The following is an 18,350-nucleotide window of genomic DNA, read 5'->3' as shown; positions in this document are numbered from 1 at the left end:
ATGTTGTTTTCGCAGGTTGACACCGAGGCTATTGTCAGTGCACTACTAACCTAGTGCATGGCGACATTCTTGTGTGTTGTGAAATTCTCGAAAATTAAACCCTCTTGAAAATGACAGCTTATACAGTAATTTGGGAGGATGACAAGGAGATACTTTTCTTGTGAATTTTCAGGTCCAAATCAGTGTCTTGTAACTTCAACAACAAACCAGAATCTCATTCTGTTCCGAGTAACATATTGTAACCTGGCATGATGTGCACTTGACATGCTCATGAATTACATTTTCATGCATGCTGTACAAAGTGCTTCAATTGTGCAGTGTATTTTAGTTGATAGAATCAACAGTACAAACATACATGTATATATGAAACCATTTTGTAAATTATGACTCCTGGAAACAAATTAAACTTATATCTACTCCTTTGCAAATAATCTCCTGTGAATGTATCTTTTCACCTGTTTTTCCTCGATAACTGCATGTAGCATCAGTGTATTGTGCAACTTCTAAGCTGACCAGGGGCAATATACATGTACACTGGATAAAACAACTACATGTAGGGTTGGGGGTACCACCTATCGTCACCCTAAGGATCTGTAGCTCGTTTATTCCAAAAGTATAAAACCAGTTTACCTGAGCCGTGCCTCAGATATGCCGTAAATACTGCAGTTTCGAATCCCATGACCGCCCCGATGATTGTGAGTCTCCGTAGTGAAATATCGCCGTTTCGGTACGCGATGTCTGGTTTCTTCGCGCGGCTGAAAAGGGAACCTTGCAATCGGCACCCCGCCCTCTATAGGTAATACACATGCATTGCATTTCGCTGTCAAACACACAGAACCGTGTTTGTAAACTTGTGTTTAGTTTAGTTTGCTTTCTTGTTTATGATTTTTTTCTTTGTCTCTTCGTTTAAATACAATTACATTTTTATTTTTAAGAAGTTATTTATTCTTTATTTGTATTGTAGACGTTTAAATTATTATAAGATGTGAAATTTAAATTTCTGCATCAGGTCTATGATCTGATAATACATTTAGTATATTTCTTTCTTTTTTTTCAACCTATACAAAACTAGAAATGTCGCTATGGCGACTGATGCCTCCGCCATAATGCATGATTGTCCCAATAGGCGTATAGTACAATGTCTTCACAATGTGTGATCCATGACAGTTTCCCATAACTGGCAAAATATTGAAATGACAGGTTTGTCAGAAATGTCTTGAACTGGGTTTGCTTTAATTTTCTAAGAGTGCAGGTACACATATTTGGGGAATTGAGAATTTTTACTTGAATTCTGACAGACCTTTTTATAAGTTTATGCATTGAGTAATTTCCAAGGTATGAAGAAAGAGTGTAATGACGGTACAAAACTGATTTTTTTTTTTTTTTTTTTTTTTTTTGGGGGGGGGGGGGGATGGGGGCATTGAAACCTGGCCTTTGACCCTTAACCTTTGACCTTTGACCTTCTGGCTGGAAATTTCCCAGAGAATCTCCATTAGGTAATGCATGTATTAAGTTTTGAACCTAATAATGCAAGCATTGCATATACTAGTATATGAGGGAAATAGTAAAATTTTGAGGAGATGACCTTGACCTTTGACCCTCTGACTATTGACCCATGACCCCTAAATTCCGTAGATAATCCCTGCCAGTCAGTACATGCGTATGTACCAAGTTCCACGAAGATACATTGAACCATTTGCAAGAAAAAGTGATATTGCAACATTTTCACCTAACCTTTGACCTGTTGACCTTTGACGTTATGACACGAAACTCTCTCTGGAGAATCTTTACGCAGTAGTACAAGTCCACACCAAGTCTCAAGAAAATACCTTTGGGCATTGCATAGATATGGGGGAAATTGCAACATTTGTATCATTTGACCTTGACCTTCTGACCTTTGACCTCTTACAAATGTCACTAAATCTACTCGACTAATTGTCCCATCATACATCATCCTTGGACCAAGTTTGGTGAAAGCTGCTTCATCCAGTTTTGAGTTATCACGTAATCAGATAAATTTTAGGATTTGACCTTGATCTTTGACCTTTGACCTCAGTCCGATTTCACTGAAAAACTAATCAAGTAATTGTCCCATCATACATTATCCTTCAACAAAGTTTGGTGAAATTTGCTCTATCCAGTCTTGAGTTATCGCGTAAACGGATACAATTTCATGATTTGACCTTGACCTTTGACCTTTAGCCAATTTCACCCAAAATCTAATTTAATAATTGCCCCATCATACTTCATACTTGGACCAAGTTTGGTAAAATTCCAGTAAATATTACTCAAGTTATCGCGTAAACGAAAGCGGACGGACGGACGGACAACCCGAAAACATAATGCCTCCGGCACCACTTCGTGGCGGAGGCATAAAAAAAAGAGAATAAAACCTCTGCCATTAACCTTTGAAAATAAAGTGCTTCCTTTTAACTGATGGAATGTAGTGAAGTTGCTAATGTCATTATTTGCTGGATCTTTTGTCCTTTATTCACTTGGAATATATGTTTGTATGTTTCATTTAGCAATGTTGATATTATGTGTGGCCGATCGATATAAACATTAATTTGTTTATACACGTGTATCTCTTGTTATTTTGATACATTAATTTCTTTGACATGGTAAGATCACAGCCAACAAACATAACCATCAACAAGCGCACTTTGAACACATAAAAACCAATTACAGTCATGATCACTGATGATTAGAGTCATACTGCAAATAAAAGACAAAACACATCTGTTTTCAATATTTTTCCTGATGTATTATCATGCCAAGATAATCTTTTTTTTTTTCAATGGCATGGGCATTTGTAGGTGTCATTTTTGCCATACATTTTGTTGGATGCTGTGCAGTATTTCTGGTGTACCCAATGAGAACATCCACTCTCGTCACAGGCGACCCATGAGTAGAATTCTAGATGGTCCCGCGATGGATGTGGTGGCGTATTCCTCCCGCAAACACAGCATGGGTTGTCATCTTCCTCCATGTCCTTGCTGTCTGTAACTGAGGGATCGGAAAAGAGCCTCCTTGTTGACTTTGTTGAAATTCCTGATGGTCCAGGTTGATCTGTCGGGCATGTCTTCTTTTGTGTGGGTCTTTCCTTTCCCTTGTTTTTTGCCTTGCAGATCTTGAGGAAGATCCTATCCTCTGAGACACACACACCCGATGGCCAGAAGTGGACAGTGACCCTCCTCTGAGTCCCCTTTTCTGCCGGCTGCTGGGGTGGGCTTGGTGTTTTTGACGACAGAAAGCTTTCTGCAGACGTTTGTTGTGTTGTCTGTCTGGCGTCACCCATGGGTCCGACCTGATGTTGTGGGGCGCTTGCTTCCTTTCTTGTTGGAGTCACTAACAAGCTTGGTCTTGTGGCTTCCTCCATTCCTACGGCTTTGGGATTCAATGGCCAGACCCCTGATTTCCTGAATGCCGATTTCAAGTTTTCTGGTCCCATGGCTCTTAGGTAGGCTGGCGAGGACAGACGGGCGATGTCGTATCTGGTCACCATTTCTCCGGGATGTGTTTGCATGAACTTAGCACATTCAGTGCTATATGCTCTTTTCAAAGGTGCGAAGCACGCGACATCTAGTGGTTGTAGAACGTGGCTCATGTGTGCCGGCAGCACAAACAGCACGATTCGATGAGCTCTGGCAAATTCAAGGACTGGAATGGAGATATGTGATGTATGCCCGTCGTATAAGATCATGACGTGCTCATTGACCCGTCGTGGGGGGAGTGATGGCAGAAAATGTTGTTCTAGGTAGTTTCTGAAGACGTCACCGTTGCTCCATCCACTCTCTGTCATGCACATTTGCGACCCCGGGAGTGCACCATTCATCAGATCAGATATCTTACGTTTCCCCTTGAAGATGTAGAAGGGGGGGAGTGCTCTGCCGATAGCACTCCCACATGCCAGAATGGTTGTCGTGCCAATCCGATGCGATGTTACTGAGTTTGATCTTTTTTCACCTCTGTCACTCACCACTTGGGGGGGTTTATGATCGGCATTAAAGTTTGTCTCATCTATGTTGTAGATGTTTTGGGGCTTGTCCAGGAGATCATATTTCTGCATGGTTCTCTGCAGCTCACCGAAGTAGTTTTTGAGCACTTCCTTTGTTGTGGCCTTTGCACGGTTCATCTCAAGACGGCGAGGAGAGGTGAGATTCAAAGAAGGCCATCGACGCATGAAGAGCTGGAACCACTTCTTTGAGAGAAGTCTGCCTTTCCTCTCTATTGGCCGCCTTCCTAGTGAGTCTGCCATGTCAGTAGCAACATGAATCACCTGTAGAAAGTGAGAGACAGAAATAACATGGAATTAAATTTTGGTTTAGTTCTTAAATTAAATAATGTTTTTATGTTTGTTTATTTTGGTATAAAAATACTGACTGTCAGTTTAGGTTTGAAATTATATTTACCTGTGTTCTGGTGAGGCCGTATCCATATGATGCTAGTTTCTTTAGATGGTCAACCAATGCAGCTTCATCTGCATGTGTCAAAATTGTATGCTTCGTGGATAAATTGCTGCTCTGCGTGCGCCCATTTACTCTATCCTGGAGAGTGGTTCTCGGGACTCCACATTTGAAGGCAGCTTTCATTATTGATACGCCCTTTTTCACCAATGCGAGGGCTCTCTCAAAGCTTTGAGGAGAGTAGTTCCTTCGACGACGACGTCGGGGATTTGGCTAGAAAATTAGAAAAATCAGACGTTCATGTTAATCACATTAAATTTCAACAATAATTATTCTTGCCTTGTGTGTGTGTGTGTGTGTGTTTGCAAATATCCTGTCGTGAAACAATTTTTCATCAATGTTCAAGCTCTTTCTAACAAATTCTAGTCACCCCAGAATGACATCATCTCAACCTCTCATCACATTATACCCTCTCGCCACACTCTCATCGCCCTTTCGTCACCCTTTCGTCACCCTTTCGTCAACCAATATTCTGTCACCAGTATTGTTGAGTAGGTCACGGAACAAATTCCGGGATTCTGAATGCCATATGTAATTTTTAACCACATAACTATGATTGTATCTATCACTCAGTCTTTACCTATTAGGCATACATGAACTCCTTTAAAATCAAAATCAGATTTGCATTCTTTTTTTTCCGTAACTGACTCCTTTCCCCGTCTTCTAAAATAACTCGGAAAATGGACTTGAACCACCAGCCAGCGTAGCTGGCGCTAGCGACATACACTAGAGGGCTCACACCTGTAAATAAAATGGACTGTCCCAGACCCCTTCACAAATTCATACCAAAGATACCAAAATAAATGTAGAAAAAAATTAATTAAAAATCAATGATGTAGTTTGGCAAAAAACTGAATAGCTGTAGATATTGAGTATGAATTCCTCTACAAAGTGCATTTTGGTTGGAAGATGAAAGCTTTTCTGATGGAATTTGAGGGGACTATATTTCATTGGGTACGTGTACGGAAAATAGGTGATTTTTTGAGTGACAAGAACTCGTAGTCTGGCTTTGCGGACCCCTGGACAGAATTAGAGCAGAACAACCCACCCTGGCAATCTGATGGATGAAAGGTAATATCTCACTTATTCAGGTTAGTGAAGATGAAACACCTCATTTCTCCCAGCTATTTTACAGAATTTTTTGAAATTTGAATTTTAACACAAGTCTCTATGGGGAATTATTTACCCGTGTGAGCCCTATAGAGAATGCACGCAATATAAATACATGCAAGTCTATGGGAAGTACAGGTGTTCATCCCATACAAGCTCTGCTGGTTTGTGTTGATCTTGTATTGTGTCAGATCTCTCTTCCTCCCGCCCCCCCTTCTCCTCCCTACTCCCCCCCCCCCCCTCCCATTACCTCTCTCCTCTACTCCCTCCCCCCCCCCCCCAACTCTATATTGCTACAATTTCTTTTCTTAATATTATGTTCTTGTGGTACTAGATCTTAGTAAATAGCAGTCATCAGTATCACACAACTTTGACTTCTTGTATTGTGTATCTTGTAGTGTGTCAGATCTCTTCCTCCCTCCCCCTTCTGCTCCCTACCCCCCCCCCCCTTGCTCTACCTCTCTCCTCTACTCCCCCCACTCTCCCTTGCTACAATTTCTTTTCTTAATATTATGTTCTTGTGGTACCTGGTACTAGATCTTAGTAAATAGCAGTCATCAGTATCACACAACTTTGAATGACTGTGTTAATCTTGTATTGTGTATCTTGCATTGTGTCAGATCTCTTCCTCCCTCCCCTTCCCCTCCCTACCCCCTCTCTTTACCTCTCTCTTCTACCCCCCCCCCCCCCACTCAACTCTGCCTTGCTACTATTTCTTTTCTTAATATTATGTTCTTGTCACTAGATCTTAGTACATAGCAGTCAGTCATCAGTATCACACAACTTTGAATGACTGTGTTATTTTAATGTATTTCTTTGTTTTGGCTACCACTGAAACAGCTCAAAATACATAAAGTTAGTCTGTTTGACAAAACAAAGTCTTATCAAGTACTTTGTAGGCTATAAGGTGATGATGACACACCCACAATCAAGGATAACTGCCTGGATCTATGTATTCATCTTATGAAGAACTGATCAAAACTGCAAGATTTATTTTTAAAAAAAACCCCTAAAGGGCATGATTTTCTAAAAGTGTCCCTTTGAGAAGCTTTATAATCCTTGAAAGTGTAATTTCTCATATGATGTAGGGGCAAATATCATAAAAAACACATTTATGATGTTTAAAAGTCAAATCAGAAATATGACCTCCACTATAGGGCTCACACCTGTAAATAAAATGGACTGTCCCAGACCCCTTCACAAATTCGTACCAAAGATACCAAAATAAATGAAGAAAAAAATTAATTAAAAACCAATGATGTAGTTTGGCAAAAGACTGAATAGCTGTAGATATTGAGTACCGTATGAATTCCTCTACAAAGTGCATTTTGGTTGGAAGATGAAAGCTTTTCTGATGGAATTTGAGGGGACTTTATTTCATTGGGTACGTGTACGGAAAATAGGTGATTTTTTGAGTGACAAGAACTCGTAGTCTGGCTTTGCGGACCCCTGGACAGAATTAGAGCAGAACAACCCACCCTAGCTGGCAATCTGATGGATATGAAAGGTAATACAGTGCACTCCCGTTACAACGAACATGGTTATAACGAAATTTCGTTATAACGAAGAAAAACTTCTGGTCCCCAAATTATCGCCATTAATGTCTATGGTACAAAATTCGCTTATAACGAACACGGTTATAGCGAAATTTTCGTTACAACGAAGTCTTTTCCGAGCCCCACGGACAAAGAAAAACAAAAGAAATGTGCTCAGTTTTAACGAAATGCGGATCGCTTTCGAAAATTCGTAGCGGAACAAGCATGGGCGAACGCTTTACATCACGATGTGTTCGCTCCGTGTGTCACGCAGTTTCCGTCAATTTTATGCTCTCTTTAATGTAATATCCAAACGAAATTTAAAAGGTTCAGTGTGTCATTCCGTTTCACATATCCGCACATTAACAGTGTAAGATGAGTATTCAACAAACAGAATATGATATATGCAACGTGGTTTCCTTGTTTTTGTTATTACGGTATTGTATTTGTTCAGTTATAACGAAAGAAAACTGCCGGTCCCGAGCATTTCGTTATAACGGGAGTGCACTGTATCTCACTTATTCAGGTTAGTGAAGATGAAACACCTCGTTTCTCCCAGCTATTTTACAGAATTTTTTGAAATTTGAATTTTAACACACGTCTCTATGGGGAATTATTTACCCGAGTGAGCCCTAGAATTATTACGTCACTATCAGAATTCGATCGACAGCGACGACATGCTGCAGAATTCGGCGAAATAACAGCATAAATCAATTCTTTGACGCATTTCAATCGTAAGTATGGACAATTTATAGCAACAACTAGGTAATTACCGGAATAAATAACGATTAAATGCAGATTCTTACCTGCTTTCGCCTCATTTTGGATCGGTTGGTCAGGCCAGTGCATTTTCATAGCGTATTACGCATAGTCCCACGCGTACCTTTTCGTTCTGTACGCAAACAGCCTACGCTGGGTGCCGATGGGAAGGTGCCCTGCCGATAGGTGGTGCCCCAACCATACATATTGCAGTGCCGTATAAGAGTCTGGCCAACTCATAAATTGGACGCCATGTCGTTACCCAGCGTACAGTGCGCTTATGGTTTTGGCGTGTGTGCTTATGGTTTTGGCGTGTGCGCTTGAGGGTTAGCGTCCCAAAGGCGCAAGACTGTGTTGCTTGACTTTTTTTTTGAGAGAGAGAGAGAGAGAGAGTAGAGAGAGAGGGGGAGAGAGAGGTGTAGGTTGGGGGAGGGACATTCTTTCATTCCACCCACGTTGAACAAAGCCAACAATCAATCATTTTTACACATTCAAATAGACACAAGTACACAGGTGAATAATGGGGCGGCTGTCTAAAGGACATAATTCCTGAATATAGATATGATAGATTATTGCTGTCAATATAAAAGAAGAATTCATAGTATGCAGCTTCGTAAACTTTCACTCTTATGCTATATTGTATTAAGCAAGTTGTCCAGGGAACAAAAGTATAGTATAACAAAATGATATATAAATTTACAAGTCTATAGCTGTGCACAGACGATAGACAAATTCCACTATTACTGTTTCGCACGTAAGGAACCATCAATTACCATCCTATTTAGTACCATATGTATGAAACTGACATGAAGGCATACTAGTATGTAATTCAAAAGGAATTATATACCTACGTACAGTGTACAACATGAAACGTCATCGTGCTCAGATCATTCAAAAATATTTTAAAGACCTGTAATTGAACGAAAGCACAAGTACCTGGACAACATAATTTGAGGGACATCCTCAGTGACGTCCGTACCAAAAGAAACTATGATCAGGACAGTTGAATAGAAGATTATGAAGTAAGTTTAAAAAAATAAAATAGAAATGTCCAAATGGTGACCGGTATACCTCCACCATATTACACTGTTCTCTTATCTGGTGTAGAGTACGTCTTGACAATGTTACACGACAGTTTCACATATAAAAGTTGGCAGAAAAAATGGCATGTTTGTCACAAAATTTAATGCGTCGAGTGTTTCCTTTCCTTGAACTAGGTTCGAATGGATGACTTTTATTGTTTAAGAGAGCAAGTATTAAGGCATTTGAGCATTTTTACCCGTAAGTTGACCAATCTATTTTCACGGCAATACTTTGAGCGGTTATTTGAAAGATATGCGGAAAATCCTGTCCTTTTAGTATGTTCACTTGACCTTTGACAATCAAAGCCAAAATCTTCCCCTACACGACACGCGTCATTACGTACTAATGATGGCATGCAAATATCGGGTTTGATTTTGAGTTTGTGCATTGGGTAATCTCCAAGGTGTGGAGGAACTGGGTAATAATATTTCAACAATAAGATAGTGGAATTTTAACATGTTATATACCTAACATTGATCCTTGATTTTTGCTCCCCTCCCATGACTCCCCCCCCCCCCCCCCAAAAAAAAAGAAACCAACCAACCAAACAAACAAACAACAAAAAACACAAACAAACAAACAAACGATAAAATCACAAGAGAATCACGGTCGGGCAGTAATTTTCGTCTGGAAATACATGTACTCACCTTCAGAAATTGCATTATGGGGGAAATGGTAATATTTTAAGAATTTAACCATTCATATGTCTACATGATTTTGACCTTTCGCTTTGAGCGTGTTTACACAAAAGTTTATAAGCTAAAACAGAACTTCGTCCACTCACACATGCATGAATGTCAAGTTTCATTACAAACGGTGTCCACAAAATTGATCTTACGGAATTAGGACAGACATAAGGACGACCAAGACAAACTAATGCCTCAGGCGACACTTCGTACGTTATGGCGGTGACATACAAAATAATGTGAATAAAAACTTGGATAGTCTAAAAGACACCGCGAGGAACCTAAAGAAGACAAATTATAATTCATAAAGTTTTCCCCTCGCACTCAGATTTCCCACTTTTTTCTTTTGTTTTGGATCTGTCGGAAATCCGTACATCATTACATTGAGCCAGGTCAGTTCGCGCAACGCCATGCTGCGCAGGAATATGGCACGACGAATCTTCAGTTTATTGCAGTAAGATATCAAAATATCTTTCGTGTATACAATGTACCTTAATCTTCTACTTCAATGAAGTAGACAACGGCAAGACCCTCACTGCACTGTGACTGATACTGGGGATGTCCCTAAGGCAAGCAATAAATATAGTCCAGGCTAGGCTCCATAGAAAGTGCACCTAACCTTGTTTTTTGATATATACAATGTTTTTTGATGGTTTCTTGTCAATTCGAGGGTGCTGATTCCAAATCCGATTGATGCCACTCGCGTAACCTTGAGCATTTTCGGCAAAACGCAAAAATCCAAAATGGCCGCCAGATATGCTAATTTGGCCATGATAATCCCAGTTATGTCAATTTTATGACAAATTATTCCATCAAATTTTTTTAAATTTTTGTTCCTAGAGTAATTCTACTTGCACATGCAAGAAATTTTTCATTTGAAGAGGTACATTTAGTATTTTAAGCTTATTTCCAATTCAAAATGGCCGCCACTCCTATACTCATGTACTATATGAATGGCAAAAAATATGCATAGAAATAGAAGACGAATTTTCAGTCACATACCTACGCTTTTACCAAGTTTTGCATGTGCAATGCAAATCTGATGAGTGCCACTACCAAAACAAGCAAACAAACAAGCAAACAAACAGAAAGTTTATTGTTTTTAGGCTTATTATTATTCTTCTTAATACAAAACTTCAAAATAGATGCCACTCATATACCCCTGCACAATATGAACGGCAGAGCGTGTGAAATAAACACATTTTCTTTTTTTTTTCCTGTCACTCAGGTACACTGTTTACCAATTTGTGTGCTGATTATAAATCAGAAGGTTGTTACTAACAAAGGCTGCTTTATTTTTTGATGCAAATATCCAAATTTGCTACCTCAATCAGAATTTTTCTCTGGGTATTTGGAAAAATCCACCAAAACTTGAATTGACGCCAACATCAAGATCGTTTATCAGGAATTATTAGATATTAACATTTGATACACTGTAAAAACATCGGTGTTAGATTTAACACCACGGGTGTTAAATCTAACACCGATCAAACTTCAATAGAGGACCACACCCACAGGTGTTAAAAATGCACTGTGATGGTGTTGAAATGTGTTCAGCTGACACTTCGTGGTGTTAATTTGACACTGTACCTGGTGTTATTTTGACACTGTACTGGTGTTAATTCAAAAATGACACCACATGGTGTTGACTTGATATTTGTTGGTGTTAATATCAATGGTTTAACACCCGTCCAGCTTCAATAAGGGACCACACCAGCTGGTGTTACTTTGGTGTAAATTTATTTTCACATTTTTTCAAAAATCTAGTATTTTAATGTAAAATTCTTGATCGCCTTGTTTAAACTAAAAATCAACAAGAAGTGCAGTTACTATTACTATTACTATTATTTATAGTGCGCTTTTCCCACAAGGCCCAAAGCGCTTACAATCAATTCAAAACATGTACGACAGTATGTATAATTGGATAAATGTTATATATACAGCTACGAACTAGTTGCTACTGAAAAGATGTGTTTTCAAGGCTTTTTTGAACACACTGACTGATGGAGACTGTCTAACGGTAAGTGGTAAATTGTTCCAGTGCTTTGAAGCAGACACAGTAAATGTCCTATCACCGGCTAAGGTGCGAATTACTAAGAAACTCTTCAAAAAACAGTTTAAAATTTGGAAATGACACCCGGAGGTGTTAATTTAACACCATAAATGAGCACCGAAAATTTAACACCAGCCCGGTGTTCACTATTTAACACCGGACTTTTTGCAGTGTACTTACTTCCCTTGAGATGTTCAACATCAAAATATTCATTCTGATTTACTGAATTAAAAGACTGAATCCTAGATGATGACACAAATGAAATTTCCAATTAACTGTCCTGTTCTACATTATCTAAAAGCGATATTATACAAACTTTTCAGTCCCCTCATCCGAGAAAGAACATGAGGCAGGGGAAAGTGGAAAAAGGGACCACCTCACTTCCTGTTGTCAAATCTCTGAAATGAAAACAATGCCCCAAAGTTTTAATATTAACCCAGATGAATTATATATGGTAGATGAATTTTACCACCGTTTTTTCGGAGTGAATGTGTTTGAGTATAGGCCTATGATGTCGAGGGAGACTCTGAGATCTGTACAGTGCTGCCTCATTCTGAAAGCAGTGTTATAACAACTTCACACTGCTTGTCTTTAATCTTCAGCATTTGCAGATTCAGGATTGCTCTCGGTAACCAGACTGCCAGACGAGCTGTGTTAGGACTCTGAATGATGGCCTCCTTAATGGTGGCTGTAAACTAACTCCACTAGAGGTCTTTTTAACAGATATGTGGTGACATTACATTCACTTCACGGAGGAAGTTTGCAGATGATCTTGCCTTTACGTCTCATAGAAAGTCCTTGGATGACATGAGCCGAGTACTGACCCATCTCAAGACAATAGTGGAGTACTTCATCTTCTGGAGACTTTGCCCCAACCTTTATTAGATTATCATCAGACCCATGCCTTCCATCTTAGTAACCATCTTGCCAACGCTATGTTTAAGGTAGCCCTCTGTGGTAAGCCTTCCAAGCATAGGCTAAGGAAGTCCACCCTCCTTCACTGGCATTCGATCACTCTCCCTCACACTGGAAGGAAAGGATGGCAAGTGTCACCAGTGCCGTCAACGCATACCCTGACCTTCCAAACACGATAGCATGGGGGGGGGGGGCATTTCATGAAGCGTTTTGTCTGACAAATTTGTCTGACAAATGTGCTCTCAGCCAATCAGATGCAAGGATTTAATAGCTTATAATAGTTTGTCAAAAAGAAAAGATCTGACAAAACACTTCATGAAATGCCCCCTTGAACAACCTGCCATCAATGCGCCTGAAATCCCACAAGCCTAGATTTCCCTACTGTAACTTGAAAGCTTTGACCCCAAAACAGGTTGGTACAGATGCTGGTCTGATGTCATCTCTGATACCACCCAAGTTACCTACAACACTGTCTCTGGCCTGGCAACAAAGCCACAGGACTTCAACGGGTGGTGATCAAGCAAGTCTTCATGTCTTCACCCTGTTTCTATAGCAAATAATCACCCTCTGACCCCTGAGGAAGTGCTGAACATCACCAGATGTGGTTGCAATTAAAACAATTGCAGGACTAATATGCATCTTTAGCCTGAGAATTCTGCAAATTTAGGGCTGATGTCACCTGCTGCTAAACATACAATTAAAGGGTTCTTTAAAGATAATAAAAATGACAGTTTTAGTTTTAAGCCAAGACTGAATGAGATCATGATGTCAAAGTGTATATTATCAACAACTGGGAACTGTGATAGAACTGAAAGAGGTATCTTACATTGCTCCTTGGTTGATGTTTAATGAACAGTTTGTATGGTATTGCATTAGGACAGTTTCGTTTATGCCTTCAACAGATTTTGTTGTTGTTTTGATTCAAGAAGAAAATCAGGTTTGCTCGATAATATCAAGGCGGCATTTCTAAATTAAATCATATCAAAGTGATGGAGGTTATGATCCATTTCGAACTCGCCTCAGGACTGCTCCCTCCCCCCCCCCCCCGCCCCAACCCCTTGCTGGAAAAAAAAAATCTACAATATAAAGGGGTTTTAGTTGTGTCATTAATGTCCGATGTGTTTTTGTCTGCAACCATGTATCTTTGCACTTACTGTATAGGATTTTTCTGTACTTTGTTAATACGGTTTTAGGGGAACGCATAATACAAGCTTTGCTTTCTAGCTTCCCCTCAATTTTCAACATTATTTGATAAATACCATGTATCTAGGCTCCTTAATATATTGTGTTAGTATTACATTTGTATATTCAGCCGGCATGTAGAATATGATGGTATATTGATTCCTTGCGAGACGTTCAGTGAACTTATATTGTTGAGACTTTTGTTGAGACAAAATGAAATATATAAGAAATTGTGTTCAAGATCGTAAGGTTTATGAATATTAAATGCTCATACATGTAGGCCCCCTATATATTGTAAGTGACACCCAACATATTGCACATGCAACACTTTATGATAGCGTAGGTACGGGACTGGAAATACAGTAAATTTGTTCTATATTTCCATGCATATGTTTTGCCATTCATATAGTACATAAGCATAGGAATGGCGGCCATTTTGAATAAAAAAATTAGCTTTAAATGCTAAATGAACCTATATGAAATGAAAATTCGCTTGCAAATGCAGATGGAGTAACTCTAGGAACAGAAATGTACAAAGTTTGGTGGAATAATTGGTTATATAATGCACATTATTGTGTTTATCATGGATGAATTAGCATATCTGGCGGCCATTTTGGATTTTTGCATTTTGCCGAAAATGCTCAAGGTTACGAGAGTGGCATCAATCGGATTTGGAATCAGCACCCTCGAATTGACAAGAAACCATCAAAAAACATTGTATATATCAAAAAACAAGGTTGGGTGCCTTCTAGCCTGGACTAATATGCGTAACTGCGCATAATGAACAATGGGCACTGCGTATGAGCTCTGCTCGCGCCCGCGTGATTGACTTTGGTAACGACATGGCGCCTGTAGATCACGGGACCAGCTTTTGACCAATCACAGGCTTCAAAACACATAAGCCAAAAACCGAGTTGGCCAGACTCTCTTAAAGGGACTGGGGATGAGTGTTCAGTTGTGCAAAACATGCGAAAGAGAAGGTGCTTTGGGTATAAAATGAAAGGTAGATATGTAACTTAACATGTGTGAAAATATCTTGGAAATCGGAATCTTCTCAAATGTTTTAAAAAGCGAAAAACAAAACATACTTTTCTGGAAAAAGACCCTTCGATACGATGGCGATACGTATTTGAATTGCGGAATACTGCTTGTTGACTGCGAACATCAAGCCAACTTACAGCGAAATCAAGCCAACATGCCGAGTGAGCTGCGGAACTACTAGTAGTTATACGTAGAGCAATTGTGGCTAGCTCTACGGCTGGCTGTGCCTATGGGCGCGGCGAGCGCTGGCCGCACTTCACTTGCCATAACTCGCATCCATCATACACAGTGTCCAGTGCTAGTGCTTCTAAGCTCGAGCTGCTGTACGATCTTGCGTGTTTTCATTTGATGAGAGCGCTAACCTAAAATCAAAGGACTCCTCCTTTTCCGATTCACATGTCCTTCTTCCAAGATATTATGAGAGCTAGTTCTATCGTCGGAAGACTCGGTAGGCTACGTATCCTAAAAGCCATCAAACTCCATTTATTACAAGATTCTTCGTTGAGAAGTATACCGAAAGCGGGATAGGTGAATGCGGTACAGTAATACGTAGCCCGACCAGACGCCGGGCGGGCTATATGTACAGCGACTGGGCTGTGCGTGTACGTACATAGAAACTTTTCCGGGTAAGGACGGACACAGCCGGCCCAGCGCTAGGTCGGTACCATGTACGCAGTAACTGCCGTGCTTCGCACGGCGTCTGGTCGGGCTACGTAGAAAAAAAAAATCAACGAAATCTCAATTTACAATAATTTACAATTTATGCATGTAATTATTACATGAAACACAAACGGGTTGTGGTATTACATGTACATGCAATTCAATGCAATCTTCATGGCAAACCCATTTTTTTTTTCTTCAAAGATTTGAAACACAAGTACTGAGTAGGCCAGAGAATTCGAAGTATCCGGTACAATGTTATATCTAAACTTGCATTGGAACTAACCAATAGTTCATTTTTATTACCGGTACAACTTGTCATGTATTCGTAATTTCATGTGACTTTAATAGTTGTAACATTTATTGTGGATGATTTTCTTCACAATTGACACATGCACATACTAGGTTAGAAAGTTGGTCATTGGTATGGCTTAGGCCTACCTATTTTCTGTATAAATAGGGTTAATTGGAATTATTTCACAGATACACACAAAAATGTTGGGAATCAGATCATTTTCAGTCTTCTAGACTGAATAATGTGATACCTGTAATAGTCTAATAACCAATCCAACAATTTCCGAGGCTATCTTATACATTTTCTTATTTATCATACACATTGTACAATGCAACCATGCATGATGCAATGTCTTGTTCACCTATACAAGGAGAAAATCAAGACACAAGGAATAATCTGTTCAAGTCAATTATTTCCACATAGGTCAACAACATTCACTCAGTTTTTATCTAGAACCCTGATTAGGTTTCTATCATCCAAACACATTTTTTTCTCATTGGTAAATTGATGCTTAACAATTAGGCCTGTATACACAGGTAATATCTTGTGATATTTCATTGAATTTAAATCTAACACATTACTTATGTAGGGCTAGGGTTCACTTAGCTCTCTAGCACTCGTCACACTAAAAGCAAACTAGGGCAGCACACATGTGTTACTTGGAAGGAGTCCCCTGGCTAACTAACTTGTAGCCAGTTTATTCTTCACATAATTTGGCATGGGTTTACATGTAAATGTGGGTTGTTACATAAATATTCATGCATACACAAAATCAACATAACAGAACATGCAAATAAAGAAACAAAGGTTAAAACTAAATATTCATAATAATATGTAAATGATGTGCAGGCTTGGGTGATTTAGGCATGATTTCAGCATTACAGGGAACAATGGGTGAGAAGTGAAAGAGTGGAAAATGTCATGTGATATGTGGTGTGTCTGTGATACAATTGTAGGTGGGGTGTGTGGATGCCTGTGGATGTGAATACCGGTACTACTGTATGTGTGGGTTGACGTATTTATGTGTAGAGGGGTGGTACCTGTAATAACAGAAGGGGGGATACACTTATAATAAAAGGTTCAAAATAAATCCCTACACTTACGTTAACTACCATGCATAAATACAAATTTCATGTGCACATATAAATTGCATGTGTACATGGGACCTACATTAGAAGTTGTGTGTACCAGGGTACACTGACCTTACATTTTCTTTTATCTTCGCATGTATATTTGCATTTGGTGTTGCATCATGAGCACAGGTTCTAATTGCAAATGTGCTACATGTATTTAGAAACTGCTCTCACAGTAATGTGATGTGATATACAATGTAGAGATAACAAATCTGTGCTGGCTACTTGCATGTAGGCCTATATCTTTTAAATATAAAATGTCATAATAGAAATAGTTGTAAAGCAAAGATTGCCAATTGACACAGGTAAGGTAATCATTTGCAGAAAAAAAAAGAAAAAAGAAACTGCTCAGCATTCTGTCAGTAGTCAATTTGGGCATCTACACATTATACTCCTATCATATTGAACAATTATGATAATAATACTATTACATGTAAATTAAAGAACCTTAAAAATGCAACCACTTTCAAATAACTTGCACATTTGCAGGGAAAAAATATTGAAGTGAAAGTCCAAGAATCAATGTCACAGGGTTAATGACTTCAAGTACAAAGAACACTATACTATTTCAGTGTGGAGACCTTCTACATATTGCATTGTCAAAACACAATTGGTTTAGGGTTTGAGCATATACAATTATATCAGTAGAACATCATGTAGGGACCTACCAAATGTATATTACAATGTATTTTTATATCTATGTGAATGAAAACTGAACATCTTGTTTGAAGCACTTCCAACACATTTGTTTATCAAAATTCATACTTTTTTTTTTTTGGCCACAAAATATAGATGCAATGAATATTACAAGGGCACAAACTCCATTTACCACAAAAATATTGTCCTCATAATAATGTGATTTGATAGAGTTATCACAAAATTTTGTGCTGAAAAAGTGTCTTCCAAAATGCTGATGGACAATGCTACTGTGTAGGACCTGCTGTGCCACTTGAATGTAACACATGGCATGATATCAGTGATCACATAAATGATGAGGATAATAATCATTATGAAGATGATGATAGTAATAAAAAATTAGCAACAACAACAATAGTAGTAGTAGTAATAATAATAATAATTAGAGCAATAATGAAATGTGTGAAAGGCCCTTCAGTGATGTACACTGTTGTGCATGACAGCCCTGCTTAAGTTCACTTTAAAACACTGATGCAATATTTTATCGTAACGGAGTAATTGTAGTTTTTCACCTCTGAAACACCTGGGAAACACAGGGGGAAAAAAGACCAAATGAAAAAAAAAAAAGAAGGACAAAACACTTTGTGCCTGGATATTGCAGCCCTTTCAGTTTCCAGTAACAGTTTAACGCACATGCAGTTTAGGAGTTTACAGGATTTATTTTCCCTACTTGCTACATGGGGCAAGAACAAATTTTCCAGGCAATCAATTCACTGTTTCATTCTGATTAACACAT

At 39.0% G+C, this 18,350-nt stretch overlaps 1 protein-coding gene across 1 annotated transcript; it reads right to left on the bottom strand.

Annotated features, from left to right (window-relative positions):
• Window positions 1–2,763: 2,763 nt before the first annotated feature.
• LOC139736512 (uncharacterized) lies at window positions 2,764–4,592 on the bottom strand. The gene is made up of 2 exons (XM_071647262.1): window positions 4,413–4,592; window positions 2,764–4,279 (listed from the first exon to the last, which is right to left on the bottom strand). Exons 1-2 carry the CDS (start codon window positions 4,590–4,592, stop codon window positions 2,795–2,797), a joined length of 1,665 nt encoding a protein of 554 aa, XP_071503363.1. The 3' UTR covers window positions 2,764–2,794.
• Between the last annotated feature and the right edge of the window lie 13,758 nt (window positions 4,593–18,350).

Source organism: Diadema antillarum, unplaced genomic scaffold, assembly GCF_040938485.1.
Source record: "Diadema antillarum isolate AM-2024a unplaced genomic scaffold, OU_Dant_1.0 seq00000651_RagTag, whole genome shotgun sequence".
NCBI classification, from domain to species: Eukaryota; Metazoa; Echinodermata; class Echinoidea; order Diadematoida; family Diadematidae; genus Diadema; species Diadema antillarum.
Note: the sequence above shows the minus strand (reverse complement) of the source record. Positions and strands in the feature narration are given on the sequence as shown.

What these genes read in the sequence shown, in the direction of transcription:
- LOC139736512 (XM_071647262.1), bottom strand. Translation starts at nt 4,592, where the DNA reads ATGAAAGCTGCCTTCAAATGTGGAGTCCCGAGAACCACTCTCCAGGAT. An exon ending in ACGGCCTCACCAGAACACAG is followed by an intron (nt 4,280 to 4,412) that starts GTAAATATAATT and finishes CACTTTCTACAG; the next exon opens with GTGATTCATGTTGCTACTGA.